Raw genomic sequence first — 23,278 nt, 5'->3', positions numbered from 1 at the left:
CCTGATGGATAAACAAGGCGCCTTGACCAAAGTCGATACGCCTAACATGGCAGTGAAAACAACGGCGACAGCTATCGCTTTAGATCGTTCTTCTTCTCATATACCTTTCTTACTGAGGTAGTTCACGTTAGTGTCCACTTCCGTGCGCAACCTCCTAGCTTGGAGAACGCAATTTGACGCACTGTGACTCAGCTTGATGCAAGGCCAGATCCACGGCTATCTCAATTTCGTTAATTCAGATGGGGAGATTGCCTTCGCTCTGGTTCTTAAAGGCCAGAACGCTTAACGATTGTGACATTAGTGATGGGTAATGTATGTTCCGTCATTGACATCTGTGGGGTGTGCCTCACCAGTGCATTAAAAAAATTGGTGAGAATTCTGGACGAGCAAATATTGCATATGGGCCATTGGTCAACAGTTGTCTGGTCCATTTGGGACACAAGAACGACATCAGCTTGATGATCTGGTCTTTTAGTTTTGGCTACAAGTAATCAAACATCGCGAGAGCAGCGAGGTACCCGTTTGCAGCAAGCCCCAAAAAAATATTTCGTCGATGGACGGAGTCCGAGACTAGTGCAATGAAAAGGCTAGCGCATCCTTTTTGGGCAACGGCTACTGCGCGATCGCCAGGTGGGGTGATTTTGTTTGGTCGGGCTCGAGCATTCTTTGGGCCCGTCCTAATTGCAGAAAGTGGAAAAAAACCGGTGCAGTGGTTACTCGTGAGATGGTCATTTTTGCACAATGTCTTGAAAAGACGAAATAATTGTTAATGGGCATCAAGTTGATCTGCAATTTAGTGGGGGATGTAACGGCAAAAATCCTAAATGATGTACGTACGAATTAAACTACTGTCTTTTGAACCGATAGCGAAGCTCAGAGCTAACGCAGCGGAGTACCGTAACGGGAAAAGTACTGTACTGCCTTGACCTTATCCTCATATGAACAGCTGAATTAGGATTTACGTTGCGCTTTCCTTAGCTGTAAGAACTCATAATCCCATATTATCAAAAACTCATGAAATCTCCATAGTGTTTGTTTCTGTTGATGCTTTGGGAAATTATGAACAAGCGCTTTAGTGCGGACACAAAGCTACAAAAGCTTCGATGCAAACGTGGGATTGCTCAAATTCGATAGCAATAATAGTGTTAGGCGCCAAGAGCAGGGAGCGGCAGTTTACCTAAAATCAGAATCAGACTGGAAAACACCACTCTTTGACCTTGTATACAACTCTCCTTATCTGAAGTGAGATAAAAAAATAACAGCTGTAAACGTGTGTTTCTTATGCCAGTGCCGATGTAAATTGTAAGCGACTGAGAGTTGTAGTCTCCCATGCAAGATACGGTGGAGTTTAAAGGCTAGGGTCATAGCCTTGTGACGCATTCTTTGATTCCGGGAAGCAGATCAATTTCAGAGTGTACTCCCAGATCCGGGGGCAACATACGGTGTGGGTCTCGTAGCATCACGTCGTGATATTCCCCAAACAAAGAATAAATAGAATTCGTGGGATTCTTTACGATAACCATCTCACTCTTTGCAGTCAGTCTTCACGATTTTTATCACTGAATGACAAGCCACCACGGATTATCCTCCGCCGGTACCAACCATACCATTTCGGTGACTTTGCTATCTTCCATTCCATTACATCGATCCCTTGAGAATATACCTATAGAGCAATGAGATCTTCTATTGGTGGTACTGAGATGGACTTGCAACCCCTAGGACTTACCCGCATTAAATATTCCTTGTTTCCACAACCCTGTGGAGATTCACTGCTCCGCACGGTTGCGGTTTTGTCTTCTAGCAGAGGTGGGTTCATGACTCACAGAAGCTCCACCAGGAGACATTCGCGTAGCGATCAAGGCCTTCGCCCCCCAGTTGATCCACGGCTCATGGTGTTCCAGGCATAACACACCAAGGATGAGGTCATACCTTAAATCCAAGACTAAGACTCGGCAGCGTTCCACGCTATCAAAGTCATGAATTTTGACACTGAGGTCCACAGGGACCTTCGGCGCCGTGACACATGTCTCCGTCGCTAAGCGAACAGTGACGATGTCACTCAACCGCGCCTCAGCATCTCAGCCTATAGCTAACTTTCTTCTATCGTGGAGCATCGAGCATAATTGCCCGACGCCTCGGAGTCGAACATGATCGCCCATGGCCTCTCAAACCCCTCCACGGTCGCTTCCATGACCAGCAAGCCCGGGTTTCATACACTTTCGTGTTCAAAGGCACGGAGCTCTTAGGTGCTGGGCCTGCTGACCTCTACCTCCTTGAGGCTCAACAAAACGCAGTTCTTCCCCAGTGGGGCGTCCCGCACGTACTGGGTGTTGTCGTTTCCTCGCGACAAACCAGAAGTCTGGTATGAAGCGAGACGTCGGTTTGATGAACCTTGACGCGCCTTGCGCAAGGACAACCAGTCCAAAGGTGACGGGTATCCGCACAGACAAAACACCGTCGGGTGTTCGAATGCTGCTCGGCAGCTCGGACCTCTGCTCCTCGTCCTCAGCATAACTGAGAAGCTGAGATCCGTCGGATCACGACCATTCGACGAGCTGCTAGAGTGTGCATTCTAGGTAAGTCGTGCCGACTTGAAGTTTAATTCGGTATTCAATGCCACATTCACTGCTATTTCAAACCAAAACGGGTGCCACGTAATACTTTCATTCTGGCCACGCCAGTGCGGAGGCGCTTACTGTGACCGCATCAGGAAGAGGATCGGCTGCCAGACCGGCAATGCGAGTTCGCAACTTTGGAAACAGTCCACCAAATTCTTGTTGCCCTGTCGGGCGGCAAGGAAGCTCGATCGCACGCGATATGCCTGGTTACGGGGCACGAAAACTCGTAAAAGCTGAAGCTTCAGCCTTGTCCAGGAGGGAAACGCCGCTTTGACCAATGTGCCGCACGTCAGTGCCCATTCTCGCGCTCGACCCCCGAGCATGGAGATAGCTAGCGCCACGCGCTGTTGCTAGGTTTGGAGCATGACGGATGCCATAGCCATCTCGACCTCTCTCACCCAGATCAGAAGATTCGATCCATCCTTACCCTCGAAGGTCTTAAATCTCACCACGGCCTGGGTCGGGAGGAGTCATTCGTCGTCGACGGTGGCGTCATGGACGCCGTCTATGCCGACATCTTTTGCTGAGGTTCTCTAGCAGAGCATTTTCATTGCTTGAGAATGCCTCTAGGCGCACGCTTACCGCTTCAGGTCCTTGTGAAGCGAGGCGTTGGATCCCCCACATGCATCAGCTTTTTAAGCCCGTCTTGCATGCCCTGGGGCAAATAAGAGAATCGATCCATCCTCACGGAGGATCAGTCGTAACAACTCAGGTGGAGATTGATTGAGTACAAGAGCTACCAAGCTTCCGTAGCTCTTTTGCTTATAGAAATCTTGGTTAAGGTCGGTCACCTTTGTTCTCGGCTAGAACCGGTACGAGTTTAGAGGGTCGCAATCCGCTTACTCCAAGAGTAAGTATAACGCTAACTATTCATAAGGTAACAAGTTTTTATTTGCGGCAAAGCCGCCTATATCTAAATCTATAGGATTTCCTCATTAAATACTAAAACCTAATTGAAAGTATAGCTACTTGCTCTTTCAGTCACGTACTGACTACTTGTTTAAGTGTAGTCACACCAATGTATTGTCACAGCATCTTGTAACCCACAGCATCTTGTGTGACTCGCACTCTTTATACCAGGGCACGTGAGACCCCATTAGCAGTATTACCGACAGCAGCTAGATGAACTTTTTGCTCAGACAAATAATACAATCCATAATGACAGTATTATCGGTTGTGGTTTTTTGAGAGACCGAACGGAATGTTCACATTATTGATCTGCCAACACTGCGTGGCTACAAGTAGGCTGGTCAAAGACCCTTACCATGGTTTTAACAAATCCTTACCCACTCATACACTTGAGCCACCAATACTTACAGTTCTTATAATGCGGTTTCCGACACGTTTATATTCAAGTGAGACATCGTTGAAATATGACAGGACTTATAATTTGTCAAATCATAAAAAAGATACAGCCGAGCGCTTCAAAAATGCTGTATTCGGGCCATTCCCCACGTATTTCGGTGACACAGCACATGCGCAAAGTAACCATATGTTGCACGTATCACATATCAATCATAAATCTATACGTCGTAAAGCGTGACAAATCATATTATGGCGCGGGCACTGGACCCGGAAGGTCAACGTGCTGGATATCGGAGTATCCGAGTTGTCGAACACCGAAGGTGTATTGAACAAGAGTCCCGAGCATGGTTCGCGGAATGAACGTCGAGTGGCACGTTACTCACCGAGTGCTGCTTAGAAATTGGAGCAGTCACTGCATGCCATGCGTGGCATGGTCAGCCAAGGGCCGATAGTGATTCAGGTGGAGTAGCACGCAGTCCACGGGCACTGCTCACGTTTCGAAGAAGTCGCTGCATGCCACTAGTGGCATGGTCGGACGCGGTCCGAGGCATCTTGAGCAAGACCCTGCAGATGCGCGTGGTGTGGCATGTTATCCATTGGACGAAGACTGCAGAGCTAGCAGCTCTTCGGCGGATGTTGTTGATAACATCGAGGCTCCGGTAGAGCAGAAAGTGGGGCTAATACTGGACGACGCTGAGTACTTATCTCGCCGAGACGTGTGAAGAGGCGACAGCGACGCCGTATGCTATGCTATCTACCGTAGACGATAGCGCACAGCTATACACCCTCGTCAACGGTATGATGGAGAAGGGAGACGGCGACGCCACCCTCAAGGCTATTCCCGCGGTGGATGCTCTTTTTGAGCTAGTCGAGATGTCTTACTAAGAGTTTGGCGGTGCCTTATAGACAGGCGACTTAGCCGAAGTGGTCATTATACGACCAGAAGTGGAGACCGACTCGTCGTCGTTTCTGGATGAAGCTGTTTGATCCTTAAGAATTCCTCAAATCCGTAATATTCTTTGAGTTTCAAGACATCGTTCCCAAAGACCCGCCGTTGGTCCTACATCCGGACCGAGGTGTGCGTAATGAGATCGACCTGGTTTCGGGAATCAAATACTGCTTAACACGCCGCTGGCCCCTGTCCAAGGAGCAGTGCGACGTCATTGGTGCCTTCGTCCGTGCGAAGCACGACACAGGAATGGTGCGTGACAGCAAGGCTCCCCATTCGACACCCACGTTTTGTGTCAGGAAACCGAACGGCAAGTGATGTATCATCCACGCTCACAATAAGGTCTTCGCTGCCACCATTCCGACACAGACGCCGATTTCAGAAAGGATGTTCTTCAGAACAACACGGTTGGATGTACAAAGTATAGTGCGTTCGACTTTGTCGATGGGTATTATCAATCGCTCATGAGAGCAAGTGGTATTCCGCTGACATCGGTCAGTACTTCGAGCGGCATGCTCTAGGAGTGGCTGGTGAAACCCCAAGAGCTATCAGATGCATCAGCAACATTTAATCGTCTTGTGACGCATTTTTTCGAGCCCCACCGGGCGTATGCACTGACATACTTCGACGACATTTTCGTCCACAGTCGTGAGGAGCACAGGAGGACGGATGAAGAGAACTGCATCGTCCACTCAAGAGTTAAGCTCGGGTGCATGCGTACAAATAAGCGATATGTTAATGCAGATAAATGAATCTTCGACGACAAAGAAATATCGTTTCTAGGCTGCTTCATCAGGAAGTGTGGCCTCCGAGCGGATCCCACTAAGGTCGAGGCCTTTGCGGACTAGCCGATTCCAAAAAAACAAAAGTGGCCTGGCCTCGCCAGCTACTTGCACAAATACAGCGAGAACTAGGCAGAAAAGACACGGCCATCGTTAAATCTCATTAAGAAGGATACGGAATGGTGTTGGGACACCAAGCATCGGTAGGCCTTTGACGGGGTCAAAGACATCTTTCTTTATGCACCACTAGTGGTATTGTCAGACCCTTTCAGTGTTGTTTGTGAGGCTTAAGACTTTTCCATCGGCTGTACACTGCTGCAAGCAGACGCCGAGGGGCGAGATCGGGTGATTGCGTTCGAATATCGCCAGCTCAAGGCTGCAGAGAAGAAATACTCAGTTCACGACAAGGAATCACTTGCGATGAAGCATGCGCTTGTCTAGTTCAGGCTTGGCTCAAAGCCGTTTGTGATCTACACAGATCACACGTCATTACGCACTGCGATTCAGTCGCCTCAACTCTCGCAGAAGATGGCCAGGTGGCTTCCATTTTTCGCAGAATATAACTTCGAGGTAAATTATAAGCCAGGGTGCTTTGGCTGATGCGTTGTCACGTAGACCGACTTATAAGCTTGCTCATGCTCCGACGGTGACGTCGTCAGTGACGAACCTGATCCGCGTCGCATACGCGGGTGATAGTAGCTGCTACAGGCTATCGGAAGCAAGGAGTTTGAATACTCGGACAAAGCATTGTCAGCGCGATTGCGCGCACGGTTACATCGATATTCGTAGAATAACGGGTTGCTGTAGTATAGAACCAGTTCGACGGATACGCCACAAATTGTGGTTCCTCACAGTGATAATTTGAATGCCGTATCCTCTATGAGGTCCACGACACCCCACTCAGTGGTCATCTTGGTCGTGAGAAGTGTGAACTGCCACTATTGGTGGTCCAAGCTGTACAAAAAATGGACGAGCACATATGAGCGGACATATGAGACGCGTCCAAGGATAAAGTCCTCTCCAAATGCGGCGGCGTCACTGGTCACTGGCCAGTTCACCGGTAATCTATACAAAAAATGGACGAGCACATATGTGCAAACGTGTGAGACGTGTCCAAGGATAAAATCCTCTCCAAGTTCGGCGGCGTCACTGGCCAGTTCACCGGCAGTCCGAAAGTATGAACTTTGTGTTTGGCCTGCCGAAGAAATCGGCGGGGGACACTGGTCTTTCTGGACCATTTGAGCATGATGGCTCATCGTGCGGCAGTGCCGGACACTATTGACGGTGTGGGTACAGCGACGCTGTTTGTCGATCGTGTCTTTCGACAAAATGGACCCCCGGAGTGAATTGTCTCTGATAGAGACCCACGCTTCATTGGGAAGTTTTAGTCTACGGTCTACAGTGTGCTGGGCACCAAGTTGACTATGTCAACAGCGGACCATCCACAGACCGATGGTCAGACTGAGTACGTGAATCGCGTCGTTGAAGACGTTCTTTGCAGCGTCTGCGCTGAGACGCCTAAGCACTGGAGCGCATGTTGCCACTCGTAAAGTTCGCCCCGAACAATGCAGTGCATTCTTCTACCGGCTACACGCCGTTCTACGGGAACGGGCTAGTTAATCTTCGCGCCCCGCTGACGCCGCCATACCATGGCTCAGAGCTTGGTGGGGGAGAAATAGCCGAACGGCTAGCTTATGTCAGCCCCTCAGTGTCCGTAAAGAAGTTGACGACTTTTATTATACCAGACTGAGTGTCCCACAACACGTTTGCGGTGCGATGGCTGAAAGCCAAGACATGCAGAACGAATATGCAGATGGAAGGAGCAGAAAAATATATGAAAACTTTGATGCGGAGACTTGGTTTCACTGAGCGCTAAAAACCTTCCTACACATACAGCCTCTGCTGCCCTTAAGGCAAAGCTTCGTCCACGATGTATCGAACTTTCAAGGTTGTGGCCAAGCAAAACGTATACGCTAACCTTCCGAAACGGAAGCGCACCCACCCGGTGTTTTGACGGGTTTGCTCATGCCGTACCGGGATCCGGCGCAAGTGAACGCGGAAGCGTTGGAGCCGGAGCGGCGCCCACAGGCGCTCGACCACCCAGAAGCTGGACCAGCAACTGGTTTTGAGCACGGAGTGCAATGATCTCCATTTCCGACGGCGAAAAGCCTTTTACCTTCAAATGAAGCGACGCAGTCGTCTGCTTAACGGCTAGGAGCCGCTCCGACAGAGCGCGATAGTCCTCAACGTGAGGCATCCGGTGCACAACGTGCTCCAAGCTCTCTAGGTCTTCCGCCCAGCGGTATGCGATCTCAGCATGACAGTGGACTCCCGATCGCGAGGGACCTCATGTCGAAAAGCCCGAAAAGCATCGCATGTCACCAGACGGCGATCGACTAGTCGTCATCGTCCACCGCCGAAGATTCTCGGCGAGAATGGTGGTGTCCACGACACGTGGGACGTCTTGTGAATCGACGTCGTCGCCAGAGTCAAACCCAGTATCTTGTAACACTCGTGGGAGTTTGAAGTGCCACTTCGGCAAGACTGCCCAGACGTCGTGGACGCTTATGATCAGACGGATCACGACGTTCCGTGCCGTCATACGCCCCTCGCTTCTCGGCAATAGCCAGGGAAGCTGACGGGCCATGAGCAGCTTCAGTTATGGCTCTGAGCTGCTGTGATCGCAGACTCACCCAGCAGACTCACCCGTGTGAGAGACCGCAAAGCTCGCAGACTCACCCGTGTGAGAGACCGCAAAGCTCGCGGGAGCGTGCTGGGTTAGTCGCAGGGTGACGATCCGACGGAAGTCGGTGACGCGCCTTGAATTTGACAAACTCAAACCGAAGATGTCATTCCATGCGCGTTGTGGCACAACTGGTAGCTATACAGCTAGAAAATTTTCTGGTGCCGCTGCACTCATCGCTCAATAGCCCTTTGTTTTCTGCAGTGGTTTTGCCAGGGAAAGCACCACAAGAATCGTCCGCATCATGGGTACAGTAGCGTCTCCTCTTCGAGCACGAAGTCGCGTGCGGCACATATCCACCAGGGTTTCTTGAGGAAACAAGAAGTGAGCTCGGAGAGCTTTCCATTCGTAAAGCTCATCTTGCGTGGTGGTCCGGGTCCCGATCACGTAGACGCCCAACGATAGGGTGATCGTGTCCTTCGCTTCTGTAGCGGAATAGCCGAGCGAGAGCCGTATTCCACACGAGGGTCAAAGACCGACCGTGCAAACGCGCGCATGGGAGCTGCCCTGCGGACAGCATCCAGCTGCTGCTTCTGTGCCTCGTCGAGGTCACTAATAATGACACCCCTTCCCCCGAAGTTTGAGAGGTCGGGAATCGGACACAGCGTCCACATGGGTCGAGCAGGCTCACGTCGCGCCGCTGCGAACATCGCCCTCTCCTTCTTCCCATCCTAGGAAAGGAGTCACCAACTCGTAGTTGACTTCCTCACAATCCTCGACGAGGTAATCCATCGTCGGTGGCGGGCGCGGTGCGCGGTCGGGAGTAAACATCGCGTCTGTGTTCGAAGTCGTGCGACTGCTGCGCGGTACTCAGTTACCGAGAGATTGGGTTGCGCTTTCCTAAAAGCCGCGGACGTGCTGTCCGAGGTTTCACCGCGTGTGGGAAACGAAGAAGGGTTCTGCCCGCGGGTGTTTTCCGAACCAGCGAGGCTGGGGGTTCTTCTGTGCTCTCGACGCAGGGCTCATTCAGCAAAGAAAACCGTGGTGTTCTAGACACGCAAACCTCGCTCAAGACGACAAATGAATGTGAACTGTAGGTGTTGATGGGGGGAGTGATACGGCCCACACAATGGTGTGGGTTGCAAAAGACGGTGTGACCACAAAATGGTTTGGATACGCTTATACAAGAAGTCAGTACGTGGCTGGAAAGCCAGTAGTTACACATTCAATTGGGGTTTTACTAAATCGATAGAACACCCTATAGATTTAGATATAGGCGGCTTTGCCGCAAACAAAACCGAGAAATGTCTTTACGTTTTAACAGAAGAGCTAATTAGCCTTAGGTTAAGGTTGTAATTACTTTTGGAGTAACTGGATTGCGATCCGCTACACTCGTATTGGTTATAAGTTGAGAACGAACGTCACCAAGCTTCATGAAGCTTCCTCTAAACGAATGAGCTATGGCAGTCCCGCTGCAGTTTGAGTCGAAGATCTTTCGTACAAGGGCATTTTTATCCGGGTGTGATCTCTTAGTGTTGTTTGAACGGCACATACGACATTGACTACGACGATGGTGAGAAGAAGAATCTCTTTTCTTCTCTAAACGTCACACAGAGATTTCAGCTACCGGAACTCACATGCGAGGATTAAGTTCTCTCAAGGGCAAAATGCTGGTAGCTAACCGATCCGTTTTGGGACCGAGTTTCGTACTCCTCGTTACACTATTAGGCTTTTTCGGTCAGTGGGACCTCCTCCCACCCAACTGTCACACACCCAATTGGGGGCTTGGCAGGGCAGTCGCACCACAGGGATGTGATTGCTCATCCACTTTATCTCCGGCGTCCTCGATTCATATCCAATAGGTATCGAACCAGGTACCTCCCAGTCCCAGACCAAGTTACAAACCACTTGAGCCAGAGATCGGTCTCTAAACCTGGCAGAGCAGACAAGATATGATTTCAGCCTAATGGCAACCCCGTCGATGCTCACACCGATTTATACCTTGGCTCTGTCATCATATCTCGGTCTGATATTCCAATCTTCACATTCTTCATTTGCGCAGTCGATTGATTACATATACAGCATACCAGTCCAACTACACCCTCGTCTTCTTTAAGAAATTAGCAGCATCACGATATCGAGTGTATATTCTATACAACCAAATAGTCTTACTCAAGCCCACAAAGACACCACAATGTGAAGTTGACTGCGTTATTCTCTTTCCGTTGCATAACATCCAGTGTGATAGCGAATATAAAGTGGACCGGCAGCACTCTACATTAATTCTAGCAGCTTGGTGAATTGAATGTAGATCAGTGTGTCGATAGATCACCTTGGTAGATAATACGCTGGCTTTGTCGAGACAGTAGCATCAGCGAATGCTGTAATTTATTAATGGAACTTGCCGTATTAAGTTGATCTCTTAAGAAATTTTGCATTAATAATCTAACCTTACTACAACTATTATTATGCGTATCAATAGTTTCGCGGATATTTGCATTCCGCATCCACAAAACTTCGATCATGGACACTTCGCTATGGGAGCATCAACGAGAGATCGTGGCAGTAGCGCGCCACCGCAGCGTGCTGGTGAGTAGCTCTCAGTCGGTGGGCAAGACATTTGCAAGCTGCACATTGCTTTGCGAGTCCGCAGCCTCTAGTCCACAGCTTCACGCTCTAGCAATTGCCGCATCGCCTTTAGGTCGCTTAACTTTACAGACGCAGCTAGCGAGAATGTGTGGATTCCGTGTGCTTTGTAGTGATGCAGAGAAGTCAAGTTTGTGGATAGAGGACGGTGCATTCGCCCGGAATCAATTTCAAGCTGCTCGCGGCCAGATCGCGGTCTTGTCACCCCTGGTGCTTCAAGAAGCGCTGCGCAAAGGCATCTTGACGCTTGCAAGTGTAGATTTTCTTGTTGTTGAAAATTGGGATCTTGTCCATGCCGAGTTGCCATCGTTTTTTAGGCTTCTGACGGACCTTATAGAAGAGTTACCGACCGCCACGACGCTACGAATCTTTGCGACGTCACGGCTGCCAGCGTCTAAGATGGACTGGAACCCAGTGACAAATCCATTGCTTCGCCATATACACGTATTAAATGTGCTGCCAGTTTTGCCCTCTACGTCTGCTGAGCCAGCATTTCCACCATTACATTGCGAAGTGTTCAAATCTTTGAAAAAAGATGATGCAGTCTGTGTAAGGGATTTTTTACTCGGTGAAAACTCTAAAAAAGTCGATTTGCTACGTATCTTTCGATTAGAGCTTGAGCTGGGAAATTCCGCCGCGATATACGATGAGCGCAAAAAACAGGACAAGGTTAATCGTTTCATTCAGGATGCTGAAGCGGTAAAAGAACATCTGGGAAAATGGTGTTTGTGGAAGTTTATCGAGCTGGAACTGCAGGCAAATTTACAGGCGTGCATTGTACTCGACCCGGACAATGTAAATAGTCGTAAGAAACGCAAACAAGACGATGAAAACGATGAGATGGATGAAAAAATAGCAAAGTGTGACTCAATGAGTGATTCAGAAGGTGAAGAGGTCGAGGAAGACGCAAGTGAACTGGGGAGGTCAGAAACTGGCAGTAGCATTAGCAACGTCAGCAAATTGGCTGGAACGAAAACTGAACGGCTAATTGAACGATTTATTGGGGTTGATGTGGAGCTGGAAGAGCGCACTAAGGAAAAAATTCGCCCGGTATTGAAAGTGTTGTCTTGGCTATCTGCACAAGCAAAAATTTGTGGGACGCATGAGGCGACACCGCGGCTATTAAAGAGCGCTGAGATAGTGCGAAATCGTTTTAGTAATGCCATAGGGAAGCAGGATGTCCGAGCTTGGGTGTTTCTTGAACGACGGTGTCACTGCCGCGTCGTAGCTGAGTACTTGACAGCTTTACTGTCCGATTTAAACTTGCCACCTAGTTGCTGCATGCTTGGCAGTAGCAACGCTCGTATATCTGGAGCGTTGCGCTTCTCCTCGTTTCTGAAAGTGATGCAAATGTTTACTAGCTACAAAACAAAAATAATGGTGACCACCTCAGTTTCGAATAGCTCGCAGAAAATGCGCATGGCTCCACCTCCTTGTGATCTTGTGGTTATAATGAATGAATTGCTGGAACCCAACAAGTTATACGAATTTTGCAAACGCGCAGATAACTCGAAAGGCTTAATTAAATACATTACGGAGGACACGATGCTGGCTCGGAAAAACTTTGAAGGACTCGTTCGTAAAATGCAGGAATTTATTCAGCTGGAGAATGAAAATATCCAAGCTAATACCACTACTACTCATGCAGCAGCAAGTCATGATTGCAGCAGCATTCAGAGATTCTCCTCTCAGTCTACACCAGACTCAGCGGATTCTACATTGGCGTCACTGGAAGTCGAAAGGCGACGTTCGATGATTTTAAAACGAGCACAATCTGTTACAAACCAATACGAAATTGTCAATCATGACACTAAAGCGATAATGAATGTGGCAAATAGCGTATCGTGCTTAAGTAAATTTTGTGATACGCTTCCTGGCTTGGACACGTACGACCGCCGCCCACAGTATATTATCAGGCGAATTTCTATTGTGAATCGCATGGCTCCGTCACTGAAAAAGGCAAAAAAGAAGCTTTTGAAGTATAATGCAAAGCTGACTGACAAGATTGACGATCTTAAAAGCGAGGCAAACCAGCGAGCTAGAGATAAGAGCGGAGGCAAAATCTCTAATGGTGAAGATGAAACCGATATCGTGCAGGACACGCGATTTCAATATTCTGCTACACTCAAACTACCAGGTGCCCTCGGCATTAAGAAACAGCTTCATTCGCATCAAGTTTCAAGTCTAGAAGAAGCCAAGGGTATTGTCGCTTTCAAAGCCGTTCAAGAACTGCTCAAAAAGGGGTTGTTGGACCGATACTTCCGGTCCAAACTTCTGGATGACCAAATAAGTACTATTCATGAAGATGACGGACAGCCCGAAATGAGCAACAGCGAGTGCACTACCGATGATACGATTGTTCTTGGAGAGAAAGAAGATATAGCAACTCTTCAGCCTCAGCTGAAAGATCTTTCGACACAGTCATCCTATGACTTACCACCAGTAAGTGCGCGTGAGTTGAGTCTACGCCCTATTCGGAGCCTTTCGCAAGAAGCTGCTAGTTGCATTGAAGAAGGAGAAGAGTGGTCAACTACAATGTGTTTATACGGACTAAGTGGTGCAAATTACGCTATCTTGGCGACTAACGAGTTATATACTGGAAACACTAATACGGGCTGGCGCTACGACTTCGCAATAAGTGGCGTGATGTCGCCTGAAATCCAGCCGATTACTTTAGCAAAGCAACCCATAAAGCTTACATTAACGAAGCAGGAGCTTCAAGAAGTGCTACACTTTCATTTAGTAGTCATGCGGCTTGTCTGTATGGGAGTACAAGACGCAGTGCGTGACGTAGACGCTGCGAGTGAAAATGTGTGGAATGAATTCTCGGAACAAAATGACAAGGGGTATCTGGTTGTACCAAGCGTATCGGACGAATCGAAGCAATCGACAACGGTGTCACTGGACTGGGTTTGTGTCCGTGATATTATTGGAAAACCATTACTTGAGCCCTTATGGCCATTGCCTACCAGTTGCGCTAAGGATAATGAAATTACTGAGTGGATTTGCGTACCAACGCATCGCCTAAACGTCAGCTACGTTGTACAAGAATTATCGAATCGTACTGTTGATGATATCCGCAAAGAATATCTGGCAGATGATCAAAGTTGGGTGACTCACCTCAAAAAAGGAAAGTCAACGCCTGGAAATCCAATTCTTGGTCGTTGGCATACTCGTCAACAGCTCGAAGAAGCCGATTCGGACCAGCCGCTAATTTATGGCATACAAACCCCTCCCATTGTACCTATTATTCGCAGAGTTATGCAGCGTAATAACGAAGAAGAAAGTATTGCACAAATGAAAGCTAAATTCAATGAACGCTATCTAATCCCGCAGTACACATCGCGATTGCGGCTTTCGAAAACTCGTTTCTTCGACGCGATGGGGCTAGTTCCACTTTTGTTTGAGTTTGAACGCAAATGTCAAATCTCCCACCTCATGGGAAAAATTGGTTTGGAGCTCGACATGTCATTGCTAGATGACGCGACTACAAAACCTGCATATGAGCGCTTGGAAATACTAGGGGACACCTTTCTCAAACTTGAGACCTCGTGGTATATGTATGCGCAGCATAAAGATATTATTCAGGAGGGGCAACTTACGCAGCTTCGTCGGGATATAATTCGTAATGACCGACTTAACGAATTTGCACTCGCAGCTCGTTTGCATCACTACATCATGTACCCAGCCGAAGTAGAACAGCATCCTTTTCAGTGTTGGAAGCCATCGTGTATGGGTAAGACGCCTGAGCCGGTAATAGCACCAGCAAAGTGGATCGCTGATGTTCTTGAAGCTATTACTGGCGCATATTTGGTCGGTCAAGGAGAAAAGGGTGCTCGCTATTTTCTTAAATGGATTGGAGTTAGCGTCCTCGAAAATCCATCTTTCACCTTCGCACGGCCATTTTATCCGGATTGTTTTCCCAACGAACTATACGATGCGACAATGACGTCACACGGAGGAGAGCAGCATCTTTTAAGCATTAACATCAGAGCACCACAATTTGAAGACCTCCCAAAGCGACTTGCGCTTCTCCAGCAGCGTTTAAAGTACACTTTTTGTAACAAACGCCTTTTGTTGGAGGCTGTTACGCACCCGTCAGTTGGTCAGCTTGTCTTGCATATCGACCAAATGGTTGCTAGTGAAGCTGATGAGGTTATGGATAACAACAGTAATGAGATGAAATCGCGAACACAGAAAAATAAAAAAATGGTATGGAAGGGCAACTACGAGCGGCTGGAGTACCTGGGCGACGCGTTGATCGAGTATTTAACGCTGTCATACGCCTTTTTGATGTACGATAAATGGCTTCCAGGGTCACTATCGCAGTGGAAGAGTGCAACGGTATCGAACGATGCGCTAGGTAAAACAGCGCTGGCATGTTTTGGTGTCGATGAGTGCATCTTTGCTGGAGCCGTTCGGATCGACCGAGAGACAATGGATCGCGTTTCCAATATTGAACGAAAGTACGCACGGTTTGAAACAAATACAGGTTTGAGTCCTGCATTCGAAGCCGTCGACGTAACACGAAAAGTTAAGACAAAGGGCCAAAGTGTTCCAAACGGTGGCAACAATCACTCGCTGCCTAAGATGTTTGCAGACGTGTTTGAAGCGCTTGTTGCAGCTGTGTTCTTAGACTCCGGACGAGATCTGCAGCTTGTCCGTGATGTGTTCATGGGGCCACTACTAGACACTGTGGGAGAAGATGCATACGCTTATGTTTGTCATGAAAGTGGATTAGCAATCGGCAATGATGGTGATGAGTTGATGGAAGACTTAATGTTTTCGAGTGATGACGAAGACGAATGAAGATACGATTACCCTTCTCAGGTCAAAACAAATAGTTCATTTTCTCAGGGTCTCTCTACTTTTTCAAACGGATTGACCAAGAGGTTTCCAAAGTTGACAGGTGTATCAACAACATCAGCATCTAATCGTACTCATTTTCTTGGTACTGAAATTTACTGCAGCTTGTCAAGAATACGCAAACCCTGTTCATCGTACTCTTTTTTAAGCAACCAAAATGCATCATTGTCCTTCATGACATCAGCGAGCACACTACCACCTTGGAATACCAAGTGTTTGCGACGAGGAGGGTCATTAATTCGCAAGCGAAACTTGCTAAGGCGACTTTTGTCACCCTTAAGTACGTCATTGAGGTATCGCTGTTTAATATCCTTTTCCAGACGACTGGGTAGACCCGGGTACATACTAGAGCCACCCGAGAGCACGACGTTCTTGAAGAATTCCGTACGCAGATCAATGTCTGCCTTCATGCACATGTCAAACACCATGTCGCTCAGTCCGGCGCCTTCAACGTCAATTAAACTCGGATTAAATAGAGCTTCTGGAGCCTCAAAGCGTTCACGACCCAGTCGCACCACGCGACCGTCCGGCAATTCATACGATTCTTCGAGAATAGTTGTTTCCAAAGCCAATTTGCGCTCGGTGGCCGTGTCGTAAGCCACATAACACCATTTTTCCTTGATTTGACGGGCCGTCTCAAAGTCAGCCGTGCGGTTCAGAGGATATCCGCGAAGTAGCATGAGCTTAATGAGATAGTTGGTAATGTGGCGGCCAGCGACGTCTAAACGGCATATCAAATGTTGCGGTACATACCCCTGATACACTGGAACAACGTGTGTGACACCGTCGCCCGTGTCAATGACTACACCTGTGGTAATACCCTGCGCGTACAAAGTCAACATGGCCTGCGTCGTGATGTTGCAGCCTTCAAACCCATATTTTTCAAACATGGTTTCGACAAGCTTCTCGCGATTGCGCTTGGGATTCAGTGGCGGCTCGGTAAGTAGAATCCGGTGGCCTTTGGGGTCAATCGCTAGACGCTCTTTAAACGTATAATCCCATAGTTTTTCCATGTCATCCCAATTTTTAACAATACCATTTTCAACTGGATATGTGATCTCAAGATTCGACCGTACGGCTGCAGCCTCATCGCCGAACATGATATCCTGCAGTACGCAATCACTTATCCTTAGCTTCGTATTGGACACTAAATGGATAATTTTTCAGTCGTACTTTGAGCAAAATGTCCGTCTGCACTGCTTCCTCTGCGCGCAGCACGGGTCGTCCAACAAGGGACGGAAAAATGGCTTTGGGAAAATTCTCAGCGGCAAAACCTGCCTTGACAAACTGTGTTTTATGGAGCATCAGATTCAAAGGAGTAAGTTAAATTACTGTGCTGTATTGCAATTAATTTGATCAACGCACCCCCGTGCCATTATCGCACACCACGATTTTGTTAGCGGCCACCATCGCAACGTTCTTTACGTCCAAAGTCGCGAGCTGGCAATCTGACTCGGAACGTGCCGACAACCCCCCGTAATCGGTACAGTGTACCGTTACATAGACATGAATCGTACTCTTAAGATATCCTGATAGTGCTTAAACTTGTTTACAATAGGTTACTTAATAACATTATGGGGGTCTTTCCCTATAATACACAGCATAATGCTCTATCTCGTACCACTAAGTGGTGGCAGATCGAATCGTATAGCGCGGCGGTGGACGCAGTGCCGCTGCCCGCACGGCAATCATCTCTTCTGATACTAAAGATGGTGATTGAGGAGTGAGATAGTGGGAGGCTTGACGCATGCGATGCGCTGTCTTGCAGTCCAGCCCACAGTACTGATCAAAGCGACTGAGACCACGTTGAAATCCTTTAGAACAGTTGGTACACCAGCGCTGCTCTTTGCTGGGCTCATTGCTTCCGACGAGCATCAATGCGCTAGTAGATAAAGCCTTAGGACGATCGCAGGGCATGCAATCACTAAACTTGGCCAAGTGGTCAAAGTGCGTCGTGTCGTCGTTTTGGTGGATAATATCATAAATATTGCGCTTGCTTCTACGCGGTATCGCTTCGTCTTCATCACACATTATTGTGTCTCGAAGATCGCGCTGGAAAATGCCACGCAATTTACCGCCCAGATAGCTCAACGACATGAGTTTACGCAAACGACTTCCGTCATCCATCGACTTGCTAGTGCGTGCTTGCATGTTGAGGTTGAGATGAAAAGGGTGAAAGCTGCTGTGGCGATCGTTAGCCATTGGATCCTTCTTGGTGTCCAAATGCAGCAGTTTCAACGCTTCACGACGTACGGAGCTCTTGATAAACGTACGCGAAAGCTCCCAAATTGACAACTGAGCCATTTATCCGCGTGCTTTATAGGGAGAAAGGGCGTGGAAGAGAGATACTGTATGTAGAGTATTACGAAAGCTTTTTAAATCATATTGCATTTTGTAATTTTGTTTTAGTTTACAATATCTCAAATAATACCATGCAAAAACCTCTTATTTCGAGGTCAGCTGAGGGGCACCAACTGGTACCTTAATTATCTAATCTGATGAGCAATATGCTGGCGTGCGAGGAAGGAGATGCTTTGTCAAAGCAATGCGACGATAACGTTTTTCCGAGGGTTTTGTGCATTTTCACACAAAGTGAATTTCATATTCTTTTTTGTTGTTTTTTATCAAAAATCTGAGCTAATACTATGATTTTATCACGTATATTCATGCAGAGACGTCTTAACATTTACTGGATTATATATAGACTAATCTTTATTCGATTATTTAATAACTACAATTACGTCTATAACTGAGAGCATGTGCAATGCATTACTATCACAGCCGTTTTGTCTATACGGTATATTTTTCAGAATCATACACATCCCTATAATCATTTTGGTGCGATGCTTCTTCTTAGAAAGAAGAAAAGATTTTCAATAGTTAGCCGCGTTTCAACTGATTGGCTGTTGGCGCATCTGGTCGCTGCATCTTTTCCTTTCTACACGAAGCTACCTCTACGCGACAAATCAGGATAAACTGCTGATACTTTTGACCGCTGCAATTTGATGATTACCAAAAAAGAGCACTTCAGCCGTTTACAAAAAGACCATTAAATGGTCTTTTTGTAAACGGCTGAAGTGTAAAAAATTTTTATGTCTCATAAGGCTTAGCAAGTGAAATTAGCTCGTTGTCTATGCTTCACAACTTTGAAATCATAACGTTATTAAATTCCGCCTAGATTGCTAACTAATCAATCAGCCATTTTGAACTTTGCTTCAATAAATGCCCGAACAAGTCAAGCGCTAAGTGGTGAGGCGACATGGCGAATTAGTTTGGATTGAAACTGACGCACGATGAGCAGTAGTTGTCTCAATGCACCTGCCTATTCTCCTTGAAGTGATTATATATGTCACAATCTTTGAATTTATCTACGATTTGTGTTGCTAAAGAACTTTAAATCTATCGCTCGAGATGTTCTTAAAATATTTCAAAAGGTGTTTAAGAGCCGTTTATTTTCTGTGACTTATTCTAGTACTGCCGTCTCATGCATGCATCATTAACAAGATTCGAGCTAAATCGACGCGAGAGCAAAATGCTACAAGTCAATCGGAAATAACTACCACTTTGCAACTTGAAGCCAACTCTATTTCGTCTACATCGCAGTCAAATCGGTCACGCCAGGATCTTTCAACTATAGTGTGTTGTCTACTGACTTTTCTTTTCCCACTCGTCCATACGTTGCTTTAGCTCGCGCGCGTGCATACGGCGACCAATGAACTTTAACACTTCGTCAATGAGAATAACTGGCATTGAAAACGCCAGCACTACAAGCCACTCCTTCATGTCGAGTGGGATTACACTAAATGTGTTCGCAAGTACGTCCACGTAAAGAATCACAAAGTGCATGGCAAACGATACAAACATGGCGATAATCAAGTACGGATTTGCCCACGGTGGCATCGTGATTAGACTTCCGTCTTCTGAGAGCGCATTTAAAGCATTGAACATCTCAATTGCCACTAATACTGACAAAGACAGCGTCGATGCTGTCTTCTTACCGTCAGTGAAGTACTGGCAAGGGTCCGACGAAAAGTCCATGCCGTCAAAATTGTTAACCGTGAAATTCTCCCATTCGTGACACTTCGTCCAATGTGTCAACTGGTCAAACGTGATAAGCGTGTGGCCATCTCCTGACGCTTCGTAGTACATGTACCAGTACGCGAACACACCAACACAAGCAAAGCCTACGTAGATGCCGACAATCATGTATCGCAAAAATACCCAGCCCGTAATTAAGGCATCATCACTACGACGAGGTGGTTTTTTCATGATATCAGCGTCAGGTGGATTAAAGCCCAAAGCCGTAGCCGGAGGGCCATCTGTCACAAGGTTCACCCACAAAAGCTGCACAGGGACTAAACCTTCCGGTAGTCCGAAAGCTGCCGTTAAGAAAATTGCAGCTACTTCACCAATGTTCGACGAAATCAAGTAGCGAATAAACGCTTGCATATTGTTGTAAATGGCACGTCCTTCTTCAACAGCAGCGACGATTGTTGCGAAATTATCATCGGCAAGTACCATGTCTGACGCCTCTTTGGCAACCTCAGTACCGGTAATTCCCATGGCAATACCAATATCAGCCTGTTTCAAAGCAGGCGCATCATTCACACCATCACCAGTCATTGCCGTCACTTCGCCAAGCTGCTTCAGCAACTTAACCAATTGCTGTTTGTGCTTGGGTTCCGTGCGAGAAAAGACCAAACCGTGAGCAGCTGACAAATATGCGTTACGCTTCTCTAGAGGCAAAGCAAAAAACTCAGCACCTGTAAACGATCGTGTCGACAAGTCATCACCATCCTTAAATATGCCAATCTTGTGACAAATACTTTCCGCTGTTAGTTTGTTGTCTCCTGTGATGCAGATCACACGAATGCCAGCAGTGTGGCACATTCCAATCATCGGGCGAACCTCAGGACGAGGAGGGTCAAGCATGCTTACTAGTCCAATAAACGTTAAGCCTGACTCAATCGCGGCAAAATTCTCTGTACGTTCCAGCTTCTTGTGTGCCGGATGATGCCGATCTCCGTCGTACGATCCCAACTCTCCAACGTCTTCCTTCTTTGCCAAAGCAAGACAACGTAATGACTTGCGCGCCAAACTCGATACTTGAGTTATCAAGACCTGACGAACAGCATCTGTCAACGGCTTGACCGTGCCATCGCCCAGCTCCACGTGGGTGCAACGATCAATTAAACCTTCAGGAGCGCCTTTAACAAGTAGCACGTTTTGCTGTGACGTTGTCGACCTAGTTGCGCGTTGCGACAACACATTGGACTTGGCACAAAGCACCGACATTGACTTACGATCCCGCGAAAACTCTAGCACGGCCAATTTTTTGTTCTGTTCGGCCCAAAAATTGTTGCAAAACTGAGCTGCTTTAGCCGGATCTGTCGCACGTAGCGATTCCATTTCTGCCTGTTTCGCTTTTTCATGCGGGAAACCAATTTTTTCGACCAGCACTTTGAGTGCCGCTTCAGTTGGCTCACCAATCCTGACGTACTTGCCATCGCGATATTCGATAGCAGACTCGTTACAAAGCGAACAAACCGTCGCAAGGGACATCACAGCCTTATATTGACCTAGTGGTGCTCCTTCAATCTTGCCCACTGGAGCATACGTATGTCCTTCCACATCGTACGTCACAAGCTCCGTCTCAGTCATACCAAGGTGCGAAAAAGTCACACATGACATTTCATTAGTCGTCAATGTGCCTGTTTTATCTGAACATATTACAGTCGTACATCCCAAAGTCTCCACAGAGGGCAATTTGCGCACAATCGCATTTTTTTTCGCCATTTTCCGAGTTCCAAGTGCCAAACATGTCGTAATGACAGCTGGAAGACCCTCGGGAATAGCAGCGACAGCCAATGCAACTGCAATTTTAAAGTAATAAATACATCCTTTGAGAACCGAACCGTGCATTGGGTCAAAAAAGTTTTTGTAGTTGATTATCCATACGACAATGCAAACGACAGCAATAACTTTGGACAATAATTCACCAAATTCATCAAGTTTTTTGGTCAAGGGTGTGTCTTCTTCGTCTTTTGAAGCGTCTTGAACTGATTGCTGGATCTTACCAATTTCCGTCTTCATACCAATTTCCGTTACAACGCCCGATCCTAATCCATTCACGACGACTGTAGCAGCAAAGAGCATATTTGTCTTAGCCTGTATGATGTTCTCAGTGCCTGGAGGCAATGCATCGATGCCCTTATTTACGGACGTAGACTCTCCCGTCATTTGGGCCTGTTCCACACGAATAGCTGTTGTTTTCATAGAAAGTAGACGTAAATCTGCAGGTACTTTGTCACCCACACGGATCTCAACTACATCACCAGGTACGAGCTCCCGCGCAGGTATCGTAACCATCTCTCCGTTACGCATAACACGTGCATTCTCGGATTGTAAATCTTTTAAAGCTTCCAGTGCAGCCTCAGCATTCGACTCCTGCCACACTCCAACAATAGCATTGAGTACAAGAATCACAAGAATTACAAGCGGCTCTACAAAAGCACCAATGCCTTCCTCGCCTCCATCTTCAAATACAGCGAGTACAAATGATACAATGGCAGCACCAAGAAGAATTTTCACTAATGCATCGTCAAACTGTTCCAGCACAAGCTTCCAAAGAGGCGTGCCCTCTTCCTTATCCAGCTCGTTATAACCATGCACAGCTCTACGTTTTTCTACTTCATCAGTGCTCAGACCCTTCTCTTCCGTTACATTCAAGTGCTTAAGCACGGCTTCAGGCGTTTCAAGCTCACAACGAAAGCCGTCGTCCGCCATATCTTCCTAGCGATTTCCCGTCAAACTTTTTTTCTCCTACTGGTGTGCCGCGTGGCAAAGCAAAAGATCGGTCGTAGCACCTGTATAAAGAGATGATCGGATTGTAAGGGATTTAAAGAAAATAGAAAAAAACACATACACAATTGCATCGGAATTATAACTCGCCATCTTTATGATTGTATCAACACTATTTGATGTGAACAATTGCGTCGTAACTCCTCTAGCTGTCATCATTGTAACTACAATCTCTGAGGTTTTAAATGCATAAGCTTATTTGTGAGCTTTGTGAGTTGGTCGGCAAGATAGTGGTAAGACATGAGTGTTGATATATGGTCGGGATAACCAAGTGCGTCGAAACGAAGAGTGAGCAGCACTCTTGTTACAATACAAGACCGTGTGAGTATCAGTGCTTCATGATTTTAGTGAAATGTCGACCAACTTTTTATTATAAAAGATTACAAATTATGGGTTTGTTCGATGCTATCGCAAGCGCACACTCACCCCAAAATTGTGCTAAAAAACTCAGTAAGTTTCTGGGAAAACATAACGATTTTTAAATAAAATACTATATTATAAACTGTAGTAACTATAATAATAATTACAACACAATAATAACTAGATACTAAAGTACTCTTTATTGACT

General features: G+C 47.1%; 4 protein-coding genes across 4 annotated transcripts; 1 reads left to right on the top strand and 3 right to left on the bottom strand.

The window, feature by feature from the left end:
- Positions 1-10,860: 10,860 nt before the first annotated feature.
- Positions 10,861-15,792, top strand: PHALS_10036 (dicer-like 1; the record flags this gene model as incomplete). Its single annotated transcript, XM_024725388.1, has 1 exon — positions 10,861-15,792. The coding sequence occupies one exon, from the start codon at positions 10,861-10,863 to the stop codon at positions 15,790-15,792; it is 4,932 nt and encodes a 1,643-aa protein (XP_024576170.1).
- A 152-nt stretch (positions 15,793-15,944) lies between these two features.
- On the bottom strand, positions 15,945-17,259 carry PHALS_10035 (actin related protein 2; the record flags this gene model as incomplete). Its single annotated transcript, XM_024725387.1, has 3 exons — positions 15,945-16,955; positions 17,023-17,136; positions 17,215-17,259. 3 exons carry the CDS (start codon positions 17,257-17,259, stop codon positions 15,945-15,947), a joined length of 1,170 nt encoding a protein of 389 aa, XP_024576169.1.
- Positions 17,260-17,472: 213 nt separating this feature from the next.
- On the bottom strand, positions 17,473-18,153 carry PHALS_10034 (uncharacterized protein; the record flags this gene model as incomplete). The annotated part of the gene is made up of 1 exon (XM_024725386.1): positions 17,473-18,153. One exon carries the CDS (start codon positions 18,151-18,153, stop codon positions 17,473-17,475), a length of 681 nt encoding a protein of 226 aa, XP_024576168.1.
- A 1,341-nt stretch (positions 18,154-19,494) lies between these two features.
- PHALS_10033 (ca2 atpase) lies at positions 19,495-22,635 on the bottom strand (the record flags this gene model as incomplete). Its single annotated transcript, XM_024725385.1, has 1 exon — positions 19,495-22,635. One exon carries the CDS (start codon positions 22,633-22,635, stop codon positions 19,495-19,497), a length of 3,141 nt encoding a protein of 1,046 aa, XP_024576167.1.
- Between the last annotated feature and the right edge of the window lie 643 nt (positions 22,636-23,278).

Source organism: Plasmopara halstedii (genome assembly GCF_900000015.1).
Source record: "Plasmopara halstedii genome assembly, contig: Scaffold_444, whole genome shotgun sequence".
Taxonomy (NCBI): Eukaryota; Oomycota; class Peronosporomycetes; order Peronosporales; family Peronosporaceae; genus Plasmopara; species Plasmopara halstedii.
This window is presented reverse-complemented; position numbering and strand designations above follow the sequence as displayed.